Consider the following 21550-nt stretch of genomic DNA (forward strand, 5'->3'; position numbering starts at 1 on the left):
TAAAGAAAGAATAAAAATGGCCAACAAATATGGCAAAAAAATTTAATCTCAGGAAGGATCAAAGAAATAGAAAAGACGTTAAAAAAAAAAGAAAAACAAATGTTAGCACAATGGCAATCAATGTAAGATGGAGGAAAAATATACATTATAGTCTTCCTGGTAGAAATACGGCAAAATGCGTCATAAATCTTAGGAATGCTTATGTGGACCAGTCTCTCAATTCTACTTAGAATTATCTGAAGGAAACTATCACGAATGTGCTGAAAGTGAACTATAAAGAAAGTAGCAGTTATTCCTCACAAACAATCATTTAAAAATCACCCTAAATGTGTAACAAAAAATAATTAAATTATTATGAAATGATGGACTATCAAAAACAAAAGATACTTCCTTTACATTATTTAAGTGAAAAAAAGCCAGTTTATGTAACAGCAAACATTACCATCTCATTTTTAATTTTTTAAAACTGGTCATTACCTGTTGAAAAACAGGTGATGTTTTTACTTTTTTGTTTGCTTATTCATATCTTTTAAAGTTTTAATAAGGAACAACTTGCAATAAAAGGAAATATAAGAAAAGAACCTCGTATGGCAGAAACCATCACAATATTATAGAGCAATTTTCCTTCAATTAAAAAATAAATTAAAAAAGGAAAGAACCAAGTAAAGTAAATCTGAGCCTTATATTATCCCTCAGAATAGAGAGTCAGGGTCCTAAAGCAAAAGCCCTAATAAGTCTATTTTGTTAGACTGAGATGACTTAGATGAGATGCCAGCTCTTTGTGACCCTGTGACCCGCCTGGGTGCAGACCCCAGTCGGAAATTACAACTGTTGTGAGAACTGGAGACAATGTTCATGACACAACCCAAGGGATGAATAAATTCTACTGTTTCATCATCATAACAACAATTAAACTTGCCATTTCTGTGCTCAAAAAGACAGACTATGTTGTAATCCCCTTGGTATGGGGTGGGATGTTTGTTAAAAGTTTAATACATTTCTTACTATGTCGTTAAAAAAATACCCCAAACAGGAAATTAACATGTGGACTTCCCTCAAAGTTCAGTCAGTGAAGAATCAACCTGCAATGCAGGACACCCAAGTTTGATTCCTGGGTCAGGAAGATCCCCTGGAGAAGGAAATGGCAACCCACTCTGGTATTCTTGCCTGGAGAATGCCATGGACCGAGCAGCCTGGCGGGCTACAGCCCTGGGGCTGCAGGAACTGGGCACAGCGGAGCGCCTAAAGCACCACCACCGCCACGGTATTATTAACTCATGTATAGATTTTGTTCAAATTTCACAAAATTTTATGCTAGTATCCATTATTTGTTTTTATACCTTATTCAAGATTTCACATTGTATTTAGCTGCACTGAGCAGCTTCAGCAGCATGCAACAAATTCTGGTAAATTCTTTCTTGTTTTTATTCTAAGTATTCTCTAATTTTCCTTGTTATACCTTCTTAGATACACCCATCATTTAAAAGTGGACATTTAATTTCCAAATACATGGGGTTTTTAAAATATCTTTGATTTTAATTTCTCATTTAAATGCTTTCTTCTCTGCAATCACTGTGTTTTTTCATTTTTCTGACTTTATTGAGGCTTTCGATGGCTATGTCTCTCTTGGTAAATGCCACATTTGGACTTGAAAATACGTGGGTATCTTCAAGTATCTTTTGATATTGATTTCTAACATAATTTAGAAATTATTATTTAATCACAATGATAAGAAAACATACTTTGTATGATTTCAATATTAGATCATGAAAGGAGAAGGCAATGGCACCCCACTCCAGTACTCTTGCCTAGAGAGTTCCATGGACGGAGGAGCCTGGTGGGCTGCAGTTCACGGGGTCTCAAAGAGTCGGACACGACTAAGCGACTTCACTTTCACTTTTCACTTTCATGCATTGGAGAAGGAAATGGAAACCCACTCCAGTGTTCTTGCCTAGAGAATCCGAGGAACAAAGGAGCCTGGTGCGCTGTCGTCTATGGGGTCGCACAGAGTCGGACACGACTGAAGCGACTTATCAGCAGCAGCAGCAGACCATGAAATGTTTGCACCTTGTTTTATGTCCCTGGATATGTTCCAGAGACTCCTAGTTTATAGTCTATGGGATCCTGAAAAGAATTTGTATCCTACTGTTGTATGAAAATTGTATAAATCTTAATTATATTGAATTGGTTCATGGTGCTTTTCAGGTCTACTATATCCTTCTACTTTTCTGTATATTCATTCTATTAACTTTTCAGAGTTTGACATTGAAACTCCAACTAAAAATCTTAATTTATCTACTTAAAAAATAATTGTACTATGTAGTGGAACTATATGTAACTTTGTTCTGTATTTTCCAAGTCTCCTGTAAATGTGTTATCATACATTCATAATTTAAAAAAATAAAAAAGAAAGAGATAAAAAATCATACATTTCTGAGTTCTATCACAGACCTGTTACAACTGGAAACTGCTAGGTTTGGGAAGAAGAGAAATTTTTAACAAGGTCCCTAGGAGATTCTCACCAGAAACCATAAAGAAATCTAGCTGGGTAGAAAGAATGAGGGAGCAGGTGGAAAGGATGAAGATGGATAATCTGATTTCATGATGAATTGATTCAATTAAAACAGTTTCCTCAACCTTGGCTGTGTATTTTAATCACCTGAGGAGCTTATTTAAACTCCTGATGACACCCTGCACCCAGATCAATTACATCACACTCTCTCGGGTAGGACTCCGGCATCAGTAGTTTGCAAATATCCCCAGGTGATTTCAATGTGCAGCCAAGTAGAGAACCACCACATTAAAGGCTAAATACCAGGGGCCTAGTTTTATCTTCATGAGCTCACATTTCATCTGTCACACATACAGTTTCGTCTGTTCTTAGTAATAGATCTGGGAAGGAATGAAAAAGGGCAAGATTGAAATCATTTATTATTTCCTGCTCTTTTCCCACATTGGGTGGTTTAGATCAAGCAATCAGTGGCCACACTTTCATTATCTTCACTCTACCCCAGAGGTCCCCAACATTTTTGGCACCAGGCACTGGTTTCATGGAAGATAACTTTTCTATGGACTGGGCGGGGGTGGGGGTGGGGGAGGGTATGGTTTCGAGATGAATCAACGACGGTACATTTACTGTGCATTATATTTCTATCGGAGAAGGCGATGGCACCCACTCCAGTGCTCTTGCCTGGAAAATCCTGTAGCCGGAGGAGCCTGGTGGGTTGCAATCCATGGGGTCGCTAAGAGTCTGGCACGACTGAGCGACTTCACTTTCACTTTTCACTTTCATGCCCTGGAGATGGAAATGGCAACCCACTCCAGTGTTCTTGCCTGGAGAAGCCCAGGGATGGGGGAGCCTGGTGGGCTGCCGTCTATGGGGTCGCACAGAGTTGGACACAACTGAAGCAACTTGGCAGCTTATTCCTATTTTGTGGCAATCTCAGGATACTCTGCCCTGACTTTAGGGTTAGGGTTCACGCTACTATGAGAACTGAATGCTGCTGCTGATTTGAAAGGAGGCAGAACTTGGGTGGTAACGTGAGCAAGGAGGAATGGCTGTAAATACAGATGAAGCTTTGCTAGCTGCCCCCCAGCCCTGCCTCACCTCCCGCTGTGTGGCCTGGTGTGGGGGGTTTGGGACCACTACTCCACCCCATCTTAGTCCTAGACTTTATTTAGCTTCACTAGGTGTCTGAGTCCTTGACTTAACGAAACTACAGAAAGAGCTAGAAGGAACTGCAGGAATCATCTACAGAAAATTCATTCCAATTTTACGAGCAACAAAATTGGTAACCATAACTAGCTGTTATTAGATCCTAGTCTAGAAACTGGATCTCTGAGAGCTATTTTTCTCACTCTGCATTGTATCTACCTCCAAACATGGGAAATCTAAAATTCAATCTTACTGGGTAACTGTATGTTACTTTTCTCTTGATCCTGAATTATACTCTGATTCAGCCAAAGTTCCTGATCTTACGATTTTTAAAACTCTAAGGAACTTGCTGATGTTAAGAATTATCCAGGGGTTTTAAGATCCTCAGGATTCTCCTAGACTTCTAAATCCTAATTACCTGCAGAAGAGTACAGGAACTATATTTTTTTAACAGATATGATCAGTCAGAATCTATTTTCTAATCAAGCTCGTTTTGCCCTTGAACATAGTACTTAGCTTTTCAAGTTGATTATTTCTCGAGAAAATGGTCTGTTCATCTCCATATCATTTTAATTTTTTGGAGTTAGGTATTATAGTCTGTGATTTTTCATTAGAAAAGGCATTCTCATACTTAGCTACCACTGAATGTCAACTATTATTAGAAAAAACTGAAGTTAGTGGGGAAAAGTAAAAATGTCCACCATACCCAAATATCTTGGCCAGCGTATTCTCAATTTTCTTGAAATCTGGCCTCTTTTCTGGATCTTCCTCCCAGCAGTTTTTGACAAGTAGATAGACCTGGAAGAAAGAAGAGAGCAAACTGAAGTAACTCAGCAAAAGACAAATGCCATATGGTATCACTTATATGTGAAGTCTAAAATATGACATAAATGAACCTATCTATGAAAGAGAAAGACTCACGGGCTTAGAGAACACAGCTGTGGTTGCCAAAGGAGCAGGGAGAGGGAAGGACTGGGAGTGTGGTGTTGGTAGATGCACACTATTACCTTTAAAACAGATAAAAACAAGGGCTTACTATAGATAGCAGAGGGAACTATAGCCAATCCCCTTGGGATAAACTATAATAGAAAAGAATATGAAAAAGAATGTATAAATGAGTCCTTTGCTCTACAGCAGAGATTGGCACAAGATTGCAGATCAGCTGTACTTCAAATAAATAAATAAGAGGTGGATTAGTTTAGAGGGTGGTATCCTATACTATTCTGTTCCGTGATGTCAGCAACTGAAGCAGGGAATATTTTTAAAACATCTCAACTCTCACGAGTATGAAATGGCCCGGTTCCCTGCGGTCATCATTGCCTACACTACTTGGCCGCACCCTTTCTTTCCATACTAGACTAAGGAAAAACGGCAATATTGATTTGGAGGAGGTGGGATGGGAGAGACAAAACGCCTTACGGACATTTTCCGGGTTTGTGCTGGGGACGGGGATAAATAGCTGGGCTTGGTGAGTAGGAGGCGACTCTAAAATGAGAGTGAAGCTCTATGATATTAGTTTTCAACTGTGCCTGACCGTGGGATTGTCTGGGGAGCATTCACAAAATTTCTTAGGACTTCAGGAGCTTCTGAATTAATTGGTTTGTGAAGGGACCTTTTAGGGTTCTCAGATATAGCGAAAAAAAAAAAAAGTTTAACAGGACACCCAGCTAAACTTGAATTTCAGATTTAAAAATTTAATAATTTTCTTAGCACAAGTATGTCCCAGGTATGACATGGGCAGAGGACATTAATGTATGTACGTTTGTAAGTTTCCCAGCTGCAGTGAAGAGAAAAGAGGAAGGGGGGTGGCCGGGGGTGGGGGTGGGGGTGGGGGTGGGGGGGTGGTGGGAAGGTGGGGATGGGAGGTGGGAGGATGGGAGGGATGGGAGGGTGTGTGTGGGGGGGATGGGTACAGAGGAAGAGGGAAAGGACAGGAAGCCCATGGAACCATCATCTCACTTGATACCGCTTGTTTGCAGCTTTTGTGGGATCAAAAAGCATGCTGAAGACCATTTGCTTTAAGTTTGTTCTTCACTCTGAACACAAACAGGATCACAAATGGTACTAGATGCAGTCCCTGTCTGCATTCTTTTGCTTTACCGAAGAGTCCCCGGGGAAGGAGAGGACCACGGTATAAAACTGTAGTTGTCCGTATTCACCACTAGGTGGTACCCCTGCCTGGGAAAACGATCCGCTGGCTGACTGCCTTAGAGCAAGGGACAGAAGCGCCGACAAGTGAGCTGATGCAGCGTGCATGCGTGCCCAGTTGCTTCAGTCGTGTCCGACTCTGCAATCCCATGGACCGTAGCCCACCAGGCTCCTCGATCAACAGCACATGCTCGTCAGGCCAAGTTTTGGAGTTTCAGACCTGTATTCTATTGGAACCAGAATTCCTCATTTCCAGTTCCAGAACCATCCAGCCGCACGAGTCAATGGACGAGGAGGCAGCTTTGGTGAAAGCTGTTTTAAACGTGGATATACTCAGACTAGAAAGGAGGGTTTGAGAGGAGAGATGCTGATGTGCGGAGACGAATTCCAGGATTCAGAAAAGCAGCAGCAAGGGAAGGGATGAGGAGAAGGCAAGATAGGAGTGGGTGTAGCTCAGAAAACCTTGGGGTACAACTTGCCTTTCATGTTGAAAAACAGAAAGAAATAAAAAAGGCCCATAGTAGAGTCTGACCATAAACCTCATCTAGCAGGTCACTTGCAAACTGAAACAAAATGTTTTTATCTTTATCCTGCAAAGAACAAAAGTTTTAAAAAAAATTTCTTTAAGAACCATAAATATTTAACATTTACTTACCATATGCTGGATTATAAAAGCAGAGATAAAATTCTAAAGAAAAAATTAGAAATTTTTCCCCCCACAGGCCTTAAAGGCCTTTGTGAGGGATTATAAAACAAGCAAATACAGAACATCTCCATTTTCTTCGGAGGAAGGATAGAAAGAGTGAATGTACATTTCTTTATTGTTTCTAGATATTGGCATATTTATTTTATAATCAGGAGGTAGTTTTATAAGCCTAATAACTGTACCACACAGACATCTGCTCTTCTAGCTTCTAAATACTGAGAACGTGATGTGTGCTGGAGGAGCTCTTTTGTGAGTTGGGAGGATGACAGGCTGATAATGGCTCCCAAGGATGTGTCCCAACCCCTGGAACCAGTGAATGCTACCTTACTTGGAAAAAGGTCTTTGCAGGTGTGATTAAGGATCTTGCAATGGGAAGATAATTCTGGATTATCCTTTTAAAAAAAGTTAAAAAAAAAAACAATTTTATTTTTTAAAAACTTTTTGGCTACATGGTATGTGGTATCTTAGTTCCCTGAGAAGGGACTGAACCATGCCTCCTGCATTGGAAGTACGTAGTCTTAAACACTGAACCACCAGGGAAGTCCCTGGACTGAAACTTCAGTACTTTGGCCACCTGATGTGAAGATCCGGGCTCATCGGAAAAGACCCTGATTCTGGGAAAGACTGAGGACAAAAGGAAAAGAGCGTGGCAGAGGATGAGATGGTTAGATCGCATCACTGAGTCAATGGGCATGAATGAGTTTCAGCAAACTTTGGGAGACAGTAGTGAAGGACAGGGAAGCCTGGAGCCCTTCAGTCCATGGGGTCGCAAAGAACTGGACACGACTTAGCAACTAAATAACAGCAACAGTCACAGGTATCCTCATATAGGAGAGAAGTAGAAGGAGATTAGACAGAAATGGAGAATGTGGCCTGGAGGCAGAGATTAGAGTGTTGTGGCCACAAGCCAAGGCATGTCAAGAGCCACCAGAAGCTCCTGGGAGAAGTGAGGAATGGATTCTCCTGTAGAGCCTCTGGAGGAGGCATGGCCTCTGACAACTCATTTCAGACTTTTGGCCTGCAGAACTGTAAGTGGATACATTTGCTTGGTGTTCATCCGCCGAGTTTGTGCTCCTTTGCTGCTGCAACCCCAAAGAAACTCATGTGGGAGACAATACTCACTTCCAGCTCTTTTTCCTCTGCTGTTTCCAGGAACAGATCGGGGCGGAAGGGTTTCACTCCATTGCAATTCTCCACTCTGAAAATCTTCTCTGATGGGATGAGAACCATTCGAATTACAAGAAAGAATGCAGTGTGAAGAAATTTTAGCAGCAGCCTTCAGACTGAATGGGTTCCCGGACCTGGATGGGGAGCCGGTGGGATTGTGGCAGAGCCTAGGCTAGCACTCAACAAACGGATGTGAATGAATGGATGAGCCACCAGGGGAAGGGGGCTTAGGCCCTCTTACACCCAGGGAGCACTTCAGTTAAAGCTACAAACCCTTTAAAACTTAACTCAAAGACCACTGTCTTAGGGAGGTTTCCTCTGACTGAGATGCTAGCCTGTCCACCCTACACCCTTCGGCTACCTTCATCCTCCATACTGGTAAGAGCTGGTGCACAGTAAGTACTCAGTGAATCGAGAATTGGATGAATAGAATGAAACATTTCCCCCTAACAAGGACCTACTGTGTAGCACAGAGAACTCTGCTCAATGTTATGTGGCAGCCTGGATGGGAGGGGAGTCTGGGAGAGAATGATACATGTATGTGGATGGCTTAGTCACTTTGCTGTCCACCTAAAACTATCACAACATTGTTAATCGGCTATACTCCAATACAAAATACAAAGTTTAAAAAAAGAATAGTCAAGTTTAATATTCCATGGGGAGTCAGTATAATCTCCAAATCAACTTTATAGAATTTAATAAACTATGCTAACCACCTCCCCCCCACACACACATACATACACACATGAGATGGATAGCATCACCGACTCAATGGACATGAACTTGAGCAAACTCCGGGAGACAGTGGAGGATGGGGAGAGCTCGGCGTGCTGCAGTCCATGGGGGTCACAAAGAGTCAGACACGACAGCAACTGAACGACAGCAACAACCCCCCCAACATACACACAAGAGGACATGTGACAAGACTACTATAGATATTCTCTTAGTAAGACCTCAAGGATGTATGTGGTCCTGTTAGTGATCTAGTTCAGGTGTTAAAGACGCATATCTCTTAACGGAATCAGAGGGAAAGCGGGAAATTTTAAGGCCCAGCTCTTTAACTCAGTATTGCAGAGTGGTGGCGGCTGGCAGTAGGGTGTTGTCCTGTGCTTTTCAGAACCGTCTGACGTTCATACCGTCACTGAATCCCTCCAACCACCCTGTGCAGTGTGGAGCACGGGAGTGACACTGCTCTCGCTGACAAGGGGACTGAGACGTGGTCACAGAAACCTCGGGGTCTCAGTCAGCCTAGAATTCCTGCTGGCTCCCAGAGAAGGTCCTCACCTTTCTGGTCCCGACAGCTGAGCGTGTAGAAGGTTTCGCTCCGCTGGATGATCTCCTGGGCGATGATGCCGTAGCTGTACACGTCTCCTTTCTGCGAAACGCCGGCTACGCGGAGATGCTCTGGGGCCGTCCACAAGTCTGTGTGTTCAGCATTGAGACTTTGATGTTGAGGGGGTGAGTAGCCCAGAGATCCCCGACGCGCTTTTCTTTTTAAGTCCCTCCACCACACTAATGCTGGCGATGGGGGCAGAATACACACTTGCCTTCTGAGCTGACTAGATAATGCCAGGATCTGGGTGAGGAAACATGGAATGCCTTCCCTAAAACTGCCTGGGTCATAGTCCTGAAAACCCTCAAGGTCTACCTAGAACAGCGCCTAGGGTACAGGGAGTGCTCAGTAAATATTTGTGGGGTGAATTCAGTAGAATGTAAGAGGCCAAGGATTTAATAGTTTATGGAACATGCAGCATAAACCTATGAAAGCCTTTATAAATATTTTAAAATTATATATTTAATGTAATATAAAACATTGTGTGCATGCCCAGTCACTCAGTCATGTCTGACTCTTTGTGACCCCATGGACTGCTGCCCACCAGGCTCCTCTGTCCATGGGCTCTCCCAGGCAAGAATACCAGCGTGGGTTGCCATTTCCTTGTCCAGGAGATCTTCCTGATCCAGAAATCAAACCCAGGTTTCTTGCATTGCAGGCAGATTCTTTATCACTAAGCCACCTGGGAAGCCCATATAAAATACTACATATATATAAATATTTAATAAATATATACTTACAAATTTTATGTAATATAAAACATATTTCTTTTAGTAAATATAAATATATTTACTATATGTATGTTTGGTGGTGGTGGTTTAATCCCTAAGACATGTCTGACCCTTTTGCAATGTAATGGACTGTAGCCCACCAGGCTTCTCTGTCCATGTGATTCTCCAGCCAAGAATACTGGCGTGGGCAGCCATTTCCTTCTCCAGGGGATCGAATGTGAGCCTCCTGCATTGCAGGTGAATTCTTTACTGACTGAGCTACCAGGGAATCGCCATATATGTATGTTTACTAAAAGGAAATAATGGGCTTTCCAGGTAGCTCAGATGGTAACGAATCTGCCTGCAATGCAGGAGACACGGGCTCAATCCCTGGGTAGGAAAGATCCCCTGGAGAAGTGAATGGCAACCCACAACAGTATTTTTACTAAAAGAAAATAAAGACAGCACACTTAAACAGAGAGACAGTCACTAATAGTTTCCAGATGTGATACAGTAGCAGCCACGAGGTCAGCTATTGCACAGATGCGCTTTCTTTGGTTTCTGTGGTATTCTTTTTTAAAAAAAGCTTCGCTTTACTCACATTTTACTAGCGTGCGAGCTATTACTAGTGCTTCGCATCAAGTTCATTTCAAGAGTGAAGCACTCCTGTGTCTGGCTCCTACAGCCACTTGGGTTTGGGACCCCCCATTACATATCTTATTTTCAATAATGGGGGCATACAATTAATTATTCTCCAACATCCCTTGGGAGTTTTCCAAGATCACCTAGCTCCCTGTAGACTTCTTAAGATTTCTACCTTAAGCAGTTTCAATTAAATAAATCAACAGATTCGTGTGTTTAGGTATAGTGAGATGCTTATGATAAAGCACACTTTCCCCATTTGGCTTTCCATCCAAGTGTTCACTGCCTTTTCAGATTTATGTCTTGTGAAGTTATGTGGCTTGTGATTCATTAAAAATGGATCCTAATGGTTGGGCTTGTAGGAGAGGGAAGTAAATCTACTTATGCTAAGATTTCAGGTAACTGACCCCACAGATAGGCTCATATAACTGGATGTTCAGGAGGGTGGGCTTGGATCTGCAATTCATCTGATTTTGTGTCGTGGTGAGTCATTTCATGAAGGGCCTTTGCTCACTCCACGATGAACCCTGGCACACAGCAGGTTCTCAATAAGCACTAACCGGATTTAGTCTAATGTCTTAGCATCCCTGACATAGCTAAAGAAGTGGGTGCGGGATTGTAATTTTTCGTCTATTATGGAAAACTAAAAGGAGTGAAAAAATAGAATTAGAGGTAGAATTTAGTTTTTGAGGAATTTAGTGGTATTTTGAGACATATATGAGTCCTAGCCCTCTGAGGCTGTTTAACCCTGAGCTCTAATGATGGCAAACGTTCAACATGAAAAGCCCTTGATACTTTACAAATAGCTTTTTTTGATCCCCATCACCACTCCTGAAAGGGATAAATAAGAATATACTTTACCGATAAGACTTTTTTCTAAGCATCATCATTTCTTATCATTATCACAGATAAATGAATGATGTCTAGAATTTGGAAAGGGGTCTTCAGTCTTATACTCTATTTTTTTGGGCAATTCTCTTAGCCTCTCTGAACTTTAGTTCTGTCTTCTGTAAAAGAGGAGGGTTCAATAAGGGGATTTCTGAGGCTTAGGTTCAATAAGGGGATTTCATAGGATTTCCTATGGCTCTAACTTTCTGTATTTTTCCACACAGTCCTGCCACAAGCCAATAACTCCTTCATGATTTCTCCCTTAAATCAAGGGACACACAGATGAAGGAAACCCACAGAGGAGATCTGTTCAACTTGACAAGCACACGCTGAACACGAGAACGGGGTAATGCTGGGGAATGAGCCAGCTACTGCCTCTTACGGAAGTGTTTTTTCTGGTCAGTATCACCATTTCCTGAACACTTTACATGGACTTTTGCAAAAATTAAAAAAGAAAAGTGTTTAAGTGGGAAACTAGTGAAAATTTCATTCATGACAGACCTTTTCTTGGAGGCAAAATGGAATTGCAGCCAAAATCGGTGATCTTCACCACCATTCTACTGTCCACCACGCAGTTGGTCGATTTCAGACGGCCGTGGACTTCTGTCTTACTGGAGTGCAGGTATGACATTCCCTGTAGTTTTTCAGATGACAGGAAAACAAAGAGATATGACACTGCTCAGCTGCTCTGTCCTTTTCAGGGAAGAGATGACTTGGTAAAACCATTTCGACATGTGGACAGAATCACCGTCGAGTTAACTCCATTAACTTTATAAAATATTGTTAAAGCCCTAATATTTGCCTAAGTACTGCATACAGTTTTGAAGGTCTAAAGACTCTGGTTAAGTAGTTGCAGACAATATGAAGCAAAGATTGATCCTATTTTTTTTTTTTTTTAAGTGTTTTTGCTTACCACTTATTCAGTCTGTGACCTTGGGTATGTCTCTGGTTCTCTGCTACCTCAATATGAATATGAAAATAATATGAATAATAAGGCTTTGCCTTCCTGAAGGGAGAGGTTAGGTTAGATTATTTCTTAAAATCTAATTGCTTTCCATCTATTTTGAAACAATTTTTCATTCAGTTTTGAAAGAGGAAGTTCTTTTTTGGCTGTTGTGTCTCCCCCTAGTGGCCAGAGGTGGTGGTACTGCAGACACTAGTGTTCAGCCTTGGTCCTGGGAGTGAACTGAGGCAAATAAGATATTGTACTACGTTTTTTCCCCCAACTGATTCCGATGCTATGTGTCTTTCAGATGATTTAAGACTGTATCAGATACCTCACTCCTGGGACTGGTTTTTATTCATTGTTGAATGGGGCCCTAGTTACTGGTATCCACTTCCTTTTCATAGCATGTCTAGGAAATATACATGTCCACATTTTTTATTGCCTCATGCAAGATGAATGCCTGCCCTTATATTTTCTCTTACATTAAGGTGAAGATTCAGTTATCTTCCCTGAAACTTTATGTGATTTTTTTTTTTACTTCCAGCAAATCTATGAACATGTGTGCCTGCAACCCAGTGTAGAAAGAATTTAATAATAAAAATAATAAGTCAGTATATATATATTGAATACTTGCTTGGCAGGCCTTAAACAAAGCCCATGTGTTGTTTCGTAAAATCTTCACAAAAACCCTATGACACAGGCACTCTTTCATTATCATTTTACATATGAAGAAACCGACACGATAGCTGGCTAGGTCTGTTTTCCAGATTTAACTTTCATAAATATCTTTCATGTCTGTGGGTCTCTTACCTTAGCAATGTCATACAAGACAGAGATCTTAAACTCCCAGTCCATGAATGTACCATCAGGGTAAGAAATTGTGTCATTTAAAACTTCCTGAGCAGGAGAAAAAGAAAAGGAAGATGAGTTGTCTAAAGGATACCACTGTGGAGAGATTCTTACAGGCAAATAATGATCTTCTTTTGTTTTTTATTTTTTAACATTTTGATCACACCCCAAGGCATGTGGGATCTTAGTTGCCCAACCAGGGATTGAACCCATGCCCACTGTGGTAGAAGCGTGAAGTATTAACTAGTGGACCACCAGGGAATGATCTTCTAATCATGAGTCCTTGGGCTCAGAAACAAGCTGGAACGCCATTGTCCTGGTTTTCTTGAACATAGGTTTCTTTTCTCTCTAAGAAACACTGGGTGGTTCTTTATCACAAGGAGATGAGCACGAGATGCCCACAGATCCCAAATCCTGGTTCTTCACCAGATAGCGGTAAAGGAATGAGCAGGTACCTGCCAGGAGAGTGGGCTGGTGAGCCTGATTCACAAGTGCCTGGGTTGCAGGCTCTGTATCATCAAAATTACAATCGTGTTTTCAAATAAGGAATTGCTATCAGGAAATCCCTTAGCTAGGATTTCATTTTTACTTACAAGACCAATTGCATCAATTGGTTTAATAGCTCTAAGTGTTCCGTCCGTTTAAGTCCTCTGTCATTAAGACAGAGCTCTTGAATTTCTGCATTAACTGTATGACCTAGAGTTTTGAACTTCATAGTATTAAGGTGGTGATGGTTCTATCAAGATACAGGGTATTTAAACTAAGCTAATTCTTCACAGTAAAACTCTAAGCAGGACCCTAACTGAAAACCTAACAACAGTTTCTTATCTGGGGAAAAAGCCCAGTTTTAACTTAGGTACTATACCAGTAATTTCCAAAAAAGGGCCCAAAGTCATTGTTGTTTCAGATGAGGTTGCTGAACCAGTGGGTAACCAGTCAGTTTAAGGGAGGGGAGTTATTAGTAGACAGACTCTTCCCTTAGCACCTGATACATGGCTTTTGTTTGTTTATTATCTCCTCTCCCTATGAAAATGTCCTCTGTGATAATCTTCACTTACTGGTGTATCTAAATTTTTTGTCACGTTGAAATCAAATGATTAAGATATGGTCTAGCCCTCATATGGAAAGTATTTCTAATTTTGAGAGACTTGAAATTATTACGAATGTGTGTTTATTTTACTGTATCAGCAGCAATTTAAATGAACATTTTCAGCACCAATTAAAATGATCTTATATAGCTTTTCTCCAAAGACCTTTTGATATGAATGCATTAGAGTAATATTTTTTCCATTCATAGAAATAACCATATCTAACTGTATTATGCTTTTCATATATGACTTGGCTTAGAGTTACCTGTATTGTGTTTATAATTTTTCCATTTATATTGATAAATGACATTAGTCTTTAATCACATTTTAGTATCAACTTTATGCTAGCCTTGTTGAATGTTAAATGAATTTAGAAGATGTTCATGTTTTTCTTTAACTTTAGAACAGTGTTTATATACACAATGAGAATTATTCATTGAAGTTTAGAAAAATTAAACTGAATCTGGTTTTCTTTGTAATGGAAATGTTAATGTCTTCTACCATTATTGACTTCCTTAAGTTTTTACCTGAGTCAAGTTTTCATAATTATATTGTTTCTGAAATTTTTCCCTTTTTTAGACTTTATAATTTAATAGTCATGATATATTCTTTCAGAATTGAAAGCATCTTTTTCATAGCTTTATTTTTTATTTTCATTTTATTTTTATGCTTGCTTTAAAGATTTAATTAGAAGTATAAGAGGCTTGTACATTTTGTAGTTTTTTAAAAATAAACAACTCAAGAATGCACTTTAGAATTTTATCAGTTTTATAATAATTGAATTATGGTTTCCTTTCCTTTAGGCCATAGTTATTCTAAACTTTGCATTGAATATTTAGATTATTTTTTAAAAGAGAGAACAGCATTTAGGGCTATGATTTTTTTTCCTTGAGGATACATTTGAGTTTATGCCATAATACATTTTTAAAGCTACATATTTTTTCTAATAACCATCTAGTTTCCTCTTAATACAAAAGCAAATATGCAAGTAAAATAAAATGAAAGGAGAGGCAATCACTTTTCCACATTTCCACATTTGTTCTTTGTTTTTTCAAGTCTACACTCCTGAATATTTTTTAGCTAGTTAGCTCAGCTGGTAAAGAATCCGCCTGCAATGTGAGAGTCCTGGGTTCGATCCCTAGGTTGGGAAGATCTCCTGTAGAAGGGAACAGCTACCCACTCCAGTATTTTGGCCTAGTGAATTCCATGGACAGAGGAGCCTGGCAGACTACGGTCCATGGGGTCCCAAAGAGTTGGACATGACTGAGTGACTTTCATTTCACTTATAATGATATAATAAGGATAAATGGACAAAATCTGAGTGATCTAGTTTGATAAGCATATGGGCCCATACACTTTTCCTGATAACTCTCTGTTGTTATTATTTCACTGAGTGAGCATTTAAAATTTCTACTACACTTTTTTTTTTGCACATGGTTGGCTGGTTAGGAAATTGGAAATGATTCTGATTCCTTACCCGGAGGGATCCCCTCTCACAGTACTCAGTCACCCCAAAGATCGTGGAATCAAGCTTCACCGTGCCGTAGAACTTGGTTAGGTTGTAATAGTCAATCTGAAGCAACTAAGACATAACACACTCATTTACAAAGCAGCTCAGCCAGAAAAGAGCACCTGATTAAAAACTAATAATATACTAATAAAACAGACTGTGTCTCAGGTCTCTGGGAAGATATACTACTGGTCTTGATACAATGAAGCATCCTTGCATCTCCTTCTGCACTTGGCATTAATCTGACCTCATGGCCTTTCTTTTGTCGGCAAGAGGACCTGAATACAAACCTTTGACTACTCTCCCATCACATCAGGACCACTTTCTAGGACACGCCAGCATGTCCTGCACCATCAAACATCTTTGACAAAATTTGGGGGGAGAATTTTCAACAAGAAGTATAGTCACCCATTCCTGGTCTGCAGGCTTCTCTATCAGGACTCCCTAATGACACCTTGCTCCACCAGGGACCTCAATGCTTAGGAAAAACGGAGTAAAGTTATTTCTCACTTAAAGGTCTTAAGTAAGCATACCTTGTTCAATTCTATCTTCTGTTTCTCATTGAAGTTGCCATCATTGTGCTTGAGATCCTTTAGAATCACTCTCTGCAAAGATCAATTGAATTAAGGAGATAGTGTAGCATGACTGCTATATGCATGTTATAATCATCTGCTCACATGACTATCTTCCCACTCTACTGTAAGCTCTTGAAAGCGGTAACATTCTTTTACTGCTGTTTATATCCCTGGTGCCTAGTGCCTGGGATGTAGCAGGTTCATATGAGAATGTTTCTTTAAAATGATTAAGTGAACAAAGGAGGAAGGAAGGAAGGAAAGAAGGGAGGTAAGGAGGAAAGAGGGGAAATACAAAACCCTGCTATGGGATTGTCACATCCCCACCGCAGTGATTCAAAATACAATACAGGGTTGCAGACTGCTCTGAATCTATTATTTTTCCTTTTCCTTCCTACACTCTCCCCCTCTTAAAAATTTTATTTTTTCCTTCAGTATACCCAGGACTTGAGAATATTGTAAGCGGTGAAGCAGAGCCCTGCCCAGCCCTGTGAAAGGCTCTAACAGCACCCCTTGGGTCAGCCCCCGGGACCCAGGCCATCACACTGCTGACATCAGAGCTGGGGCCACAACAAGTCAGAAGGCCCAGCACGTATCCCTGACTGGGAGTTTAGAAAAGCAAAGGAGACTAGTCACCTTTTTGTCATATTTGCACTGTCGCAGTCTCTGGATTGTGTCTCGCCTCTTGTCATCATCGATCTGGCACAAGAACAAGCTAATTATTCCAGAGGCTCCATGTCTTGGCTCCCCACCTGCCGGTCAGAGGCTGAGAGAGACTGCCTGTGTCCACTGCAGTTGGTTCACAGCATGCCAGGCAGGCTCAGAAAAACCGTTATAATTGTCCAGTGTCCCCTCTCATGCTCCCCTCCCCACTCCAACGGTACCTTCCTTCCAAGTATCCACCAGCCGCACACTTAACTCTGGGTTTTCTCCCCTTTCTTCTCGTAGCCTATTTCAGCCAGAGACTTCCTTTGCTTCCTTCCCGCCCAGCCCCCCAGACTAGTGGGAACCATTGCCTGTAGCTACGGACAGATGCTCTCAGGGAATCATGCTTGGCATCTGAGTTGTGAACTCATGCTTCAAGGCCCAAGTAGCAGTGCAAGTGAGGACGCCTTGCTGGGGCTTAAGGAGTCAGCCACATCAGCTCGGGGTTCAGCCTGGAGTTGCGAGATCAGCTGGTTTGTCAACAGAAGCCAGTCATTTATTTGGCGGTGCTGGGTCTTAGTTGCAGCATGGGGGATCTAGTTCTAGGCGTGGCCTGTGGGATCTAGTTCTCTGGCCAGGTATTGAACCTGGGCCCCCTGTATTGGGAGCTCAGAGTCTTAGCCCCTGGACCATCAGGGAAATCCCAGTAATTAATTTGAAAAGAAGTTAAATATTGACTGAAACACAAAACACACACACACACACACACCCTTGAGGCTCTTGCTCTGCTACTCGAAAGGCAAAAAAGATTATGAACCATTGCATCTTTCCATTCAATTCTTATAAAAACCTGTGATGTATTATATTTGTTAAAAGTTACCTCATAGGGACATTTTGAAAATGTGAGTGAAATAAGTAATATCCAATTCCATGCATGACGCCTGGCACAGCGCAGATTAATAAACGTCACTTGTCTCCCCTTCTCCTGTTTCTCATTTTATTTGTGAGGTACAAAGGGTTACACAGCACCATGCGTCACCCGAGAATCTACGGAACCTGAGTGTGACTTCTCATCTAGTGTTCTTTTTACCCTCTCAAGCCTTGATTGCCTCATTTAAACCATTTGAACCTCAGTCCCTTATTTGGGCAATCCTAACTTACAGGGATACTTTGGGATCAAATGAGACCACGGTGGTGACACTTTCTTACAAGCAAAGGTGTTTTATCCTCAAATGAATCCTCTGCATGTTTATCATTATTTTCCGTCTGCTGCCTTCCCCTCGAACTTTGCTGACATCTCTCCCTCTGGCTGCCTTGGTTTGCTTGACCCTCTCCATTCTAGCCTGAGATACGTTCTTCATGATCTCACCCCTGAGTCTTGCTTCCTGACCCAGAGCTCGAACCATTGCCTGTCCAGTCACGTGGCATTTTCCCCTCTCCTGACTCTGGTCGATCCCCGTGGGTCTTCTTCCGGTCCTGTCTGCTTCTCAGCACTGGTAAACCTCTTCATACAGCTAATCCCTGGTCGCCTGCTCCCCAGCTGGTCTGTAACTTGGCATAACAATGAGTCCCCATGCTCTGAATCACTTCTAACCTTCCTCCTCATGGCAACTTGTCCCAAAGACCTCCTCCTTAGCCAGGTGAGCGACTAATGATGAATTAACTCATAAAAATTATGTCATATCCAACAAGGGGTAGATGAGTTATACTCTTAGGAGTATTTACATTTTAACAAAACACACAGCAACACGATGTTTTAGGTTAACTCAAAAGAATAAAGTGTAGTACAGGGTTCTGAGGCGGTGGGGGAGGCTTGTGAGGGGTGGAGCCATGGCGGGACCTGGGCAGAAGTGAACCATGGGGGTGGGAGCTCAACCTAGAGTCACACCAGAGACGGGGACCACTCACTCCTTCTAGAGGTCTCCTCCTCCCTTCCTAGGGTACTGCCACTAAGTCATTCAGGTCAATGAATTCTCTCTTTGAAAATCCAATGATCTTACAATCATTTACAATTACAGTCATAGGTTTTGATGAGAATCAAATGGAAAGATGCAGTGTGAAATGTAAATGATTGTAAGATTATTGGATTTTCAAAGAGTATTCATTGATTTCTTCCTGACACGTGCCTGAGATAGATTGATCTTTTCTTAATTTAAAAATTTTTTAAAAATCATTTATTTTTTTGGTCGCACTGCAAAGCAAGGGGGAATCTTAGTTTCCTGACCGGGACCTAAACCTGTGCCCACTGCAGTGGAAGTGTGGTGTCCTAACCACTGGACTGCTGGGGGAGTTCCTGGTCTTTGTCAATAGCATTTTTATTTTTGTGGCTTGGGATGTAATAGGAGTGTTACTTTGGTGCATGGACCATTTCTGGAGGAAAGGGAGGCCTAGTCCTCACTCAGCCATGAGGGGCTCTGAGCCATTAGAGTGCCCTGTGCAGGATTTGGGGTGGGGTGCCCAGAGAGGTGGTGGAAAGGCTCCAAACACAAACCTGACTCATGTGGCAATTTTATTTTTGCTGATTTTAAGGAGGGAGGTGTCTCAAGTCACACTGTCCTGTCGGCTTGGCCCTATTCCGAGGGACCCCACTCATTCCTTCATGTGGAGGTTCTGGGACTCCCACCTCCCCCTAGTTTGCTTTGGTATAAAACCTCTGGGATTTCCCTAGTGGTCCGGTAGTTGAGAATCTGCCCTGCCAATGCAGGGAACACGGGTTTGATGCCTGGTCTGGGAGGATCTCACATGCCATGGAGCAACTAAGCCTGGGTGCCCCAACTACTGAGCCTGTGCCTGAGAGCCTGTGCTCTGTAACAAGAGAAGCCTCCTCAATGAGAAGCCCAAGCACCGGAACTAGAGGGTAGCCCTCGCTCGCTGCAACTAGAGAAAGCCCACGAGCAGCAACGAAGACCCAGGGCAGTCAGAAATGAATTAAAATCCGAAAAAAAACCCAGAAAATCTCTGATGGTTAAGTGTTAGTGTCACGCTTACACAGGGTGGATTCAGACTGTGCCCCGTTCTTGAAATTCTAGCCCCCTTGCCTCAAAGAGCTCAGAAACAATGAAACAGGTCCAGGCATCGGGCACATGAGAAATGCTCAGAAGAGCTGGCGGGTTACATCTGCAGTAACCTGATTCCCTAGTGTGTGTGACCCGGCCCCGCTGCTCGACTCTTTGTCCTTCATTTTCCTCATCAGCAAAGTTAGGATGATAAAGTTCATCTCCTGAGGTCCTGGTGAGGAGGAGATAAGACCACGCAGGTCCCGAATTAACCGCGGCCCATGGGAGGCGGTATTGCTGGTGGCTGCTGAGCCTTCCTGGCTGAGCGCAAGTGTGGGCAAAGGATTCTTTCTTCAGCAGTGAGAAAGTGAGTCACATGTCCTGAGTGTGAGAGAGTAGTTCCCCCACGTTTAGGGGAACTCAGATGCCCTACCCATTCCTACATCCCTTCCATGACAAATCCTCCCTGTCTGCACGCCTATTCTGGGTCATATGCAAAAAATGAGTAACACACCATACCACAGCCTCCACCAAAGTGTTCGCTGGATCAAGTAGCACCATGAAGAATCAAGGGAAAGGCAGGAAACTGAGAATTCTAACATCTAGGTCTTGGATTCTGAAACAAATGACCCTGCCCGGCACATTCTGTACCATGGACCAAAGTCTCCTCAGATCCCTGGGGAGTTGCGCCAGCCCACGCAGGCTTCCCCAGGTCAGGGGTGCCTTACCTTTAGGCTAACGTGGTTGGTCTCATTGGACTCCAGAGGAAAGATGTCTTCAGGAGGAATGTGGGACCACTTCTTCTGACGAAGCGCGTGTTCTCTCTTATATTTTCTGTGAAAGGAACACAACCAGCCCACGGGCTTTTATTATGCTCTTTTATTATGCCATTCCATTTCCGACCATTAGTTGACATCTACAGCTCTGATGGGTGCTTCCCCGATGGCCCAGCAGATAAAGAATCTGCCTGCAATGCAGGAAACATGGGAGACTCAGTTTGATTCCTGGGTTGGGAAGATCCCCTGGAGGAGAACATGCAACCCACTCCAGTATTCTTGCTTGGAAAATCCCACAGCCAGAGGAGCCTGGTGGACTACAGTCCACAGGGTTGCAAAAAGATTCAGTCAGGACTTAACAACACAGCCTCTTCAGCCTGAAAGTATGTAATACTTAACTAAATGCTTAACAACAACAATACTTAAATATCTAACTAAACAACGACAACAATACTTAACTAAATACTTAACTAAACAACAACAACAAAGCCTCTTCAGCCTGAAAGTATGTAATAGAGCGACTTTGAAATTTCCCATAATGTATTAATAAAAGAGCAGAAATAGCCATTTCCACCTACAGAATGCCAATTTTATGGTCATTATACGGACTTTATTTCAATTCCCCACAACAGTTCAGATGAGGATACTGAAGCCAAGTAACATGTTTAAGTTGCTAATAACACAGTTAAGATCACACAACTGGTTAATCTCAGAACTGAGATTTGAGTTCATGTGTCTCAGGAAGACTCCCTAGAGGAGGGCATGGCAACCCACTCCAGTATTCCTGCTTGGAGAAACCCATGGACAGAGGAGCCTGGTGGGCTACGGTCCATAGGGACGCAAAGAATTGGACATGACTCAAGCAACTTAGCACAAACACATGCATGTCTCTGATGGCAAGCTCTAATTCATCCACTCA

General features: G+C 42.1%; 1 protein-coding gene across 2 annotated transcripts in view; it reads right to left on the minus strand.

Annotated features, from left to right (window-relative positions):
* GUCY2C (guanylate cyclase 2C) overlaps nucleotides 1-21550 on the minus strand; it is a 65575-nt gene that overhangs the window by 11221 nt on the left and 32804 nt on the right. For both annotated transcript variants that reach the window (XM_025283298.3, XM_006055135.4), the window contains exons 12-20: nucleotides 20584-20689; nucleotides 16851-16913; nucleotides 16176-16247; nucleotides 15610-15714; nucleotides 13006-13092; nucleotides 11751-11883; nucleotides 8961-9098; nucleotides 7632-7720; nucleotides 4362-4453 (exon numbers count right to left, since the gene is read on the minus strand). In XM_025283298.3, coding sequence (XP_025139083.3) covers nucleotides 4362-4453; nucleotides 7632-7720; nucleotides 8961-9098; nucleotides 11751-11883; nucleotides 13006-13092; nucleotides 15610-15714; nucleotides 16176-16247; nucleotides 16851-16913; nucleotides 20584-20689 — 885 coding nt within the window. The remainder of the gene's footprint in view (nucleotides 1-4361; nucleotides 4454-7631; nucleotides 7721-8960; nucleotides 9099-11750; nucleotides 11884-13005; nucleotides 13093-15609; nucleotides 15715-16175; nucleotides 16248-16850; nucleotides 16914-20583; nucleotides 20690-21550) is intronic.

The sequence above is a fragment of the Bubalus bubalis genome, chromosome 4, assembly GCF_019923935.1.
Source record: "Bubalus bubalis isolate 160015118507 breed Murrah chromosome 4, NDDB_SH_1, whole genome shotgun sequence".
Taxonomy (NCBI): Eukaryota; Metazoa; Chordata; class Mammalia; order Artiodactyla; family Bovidae; genus Bubalus; species Bubalus bubalis.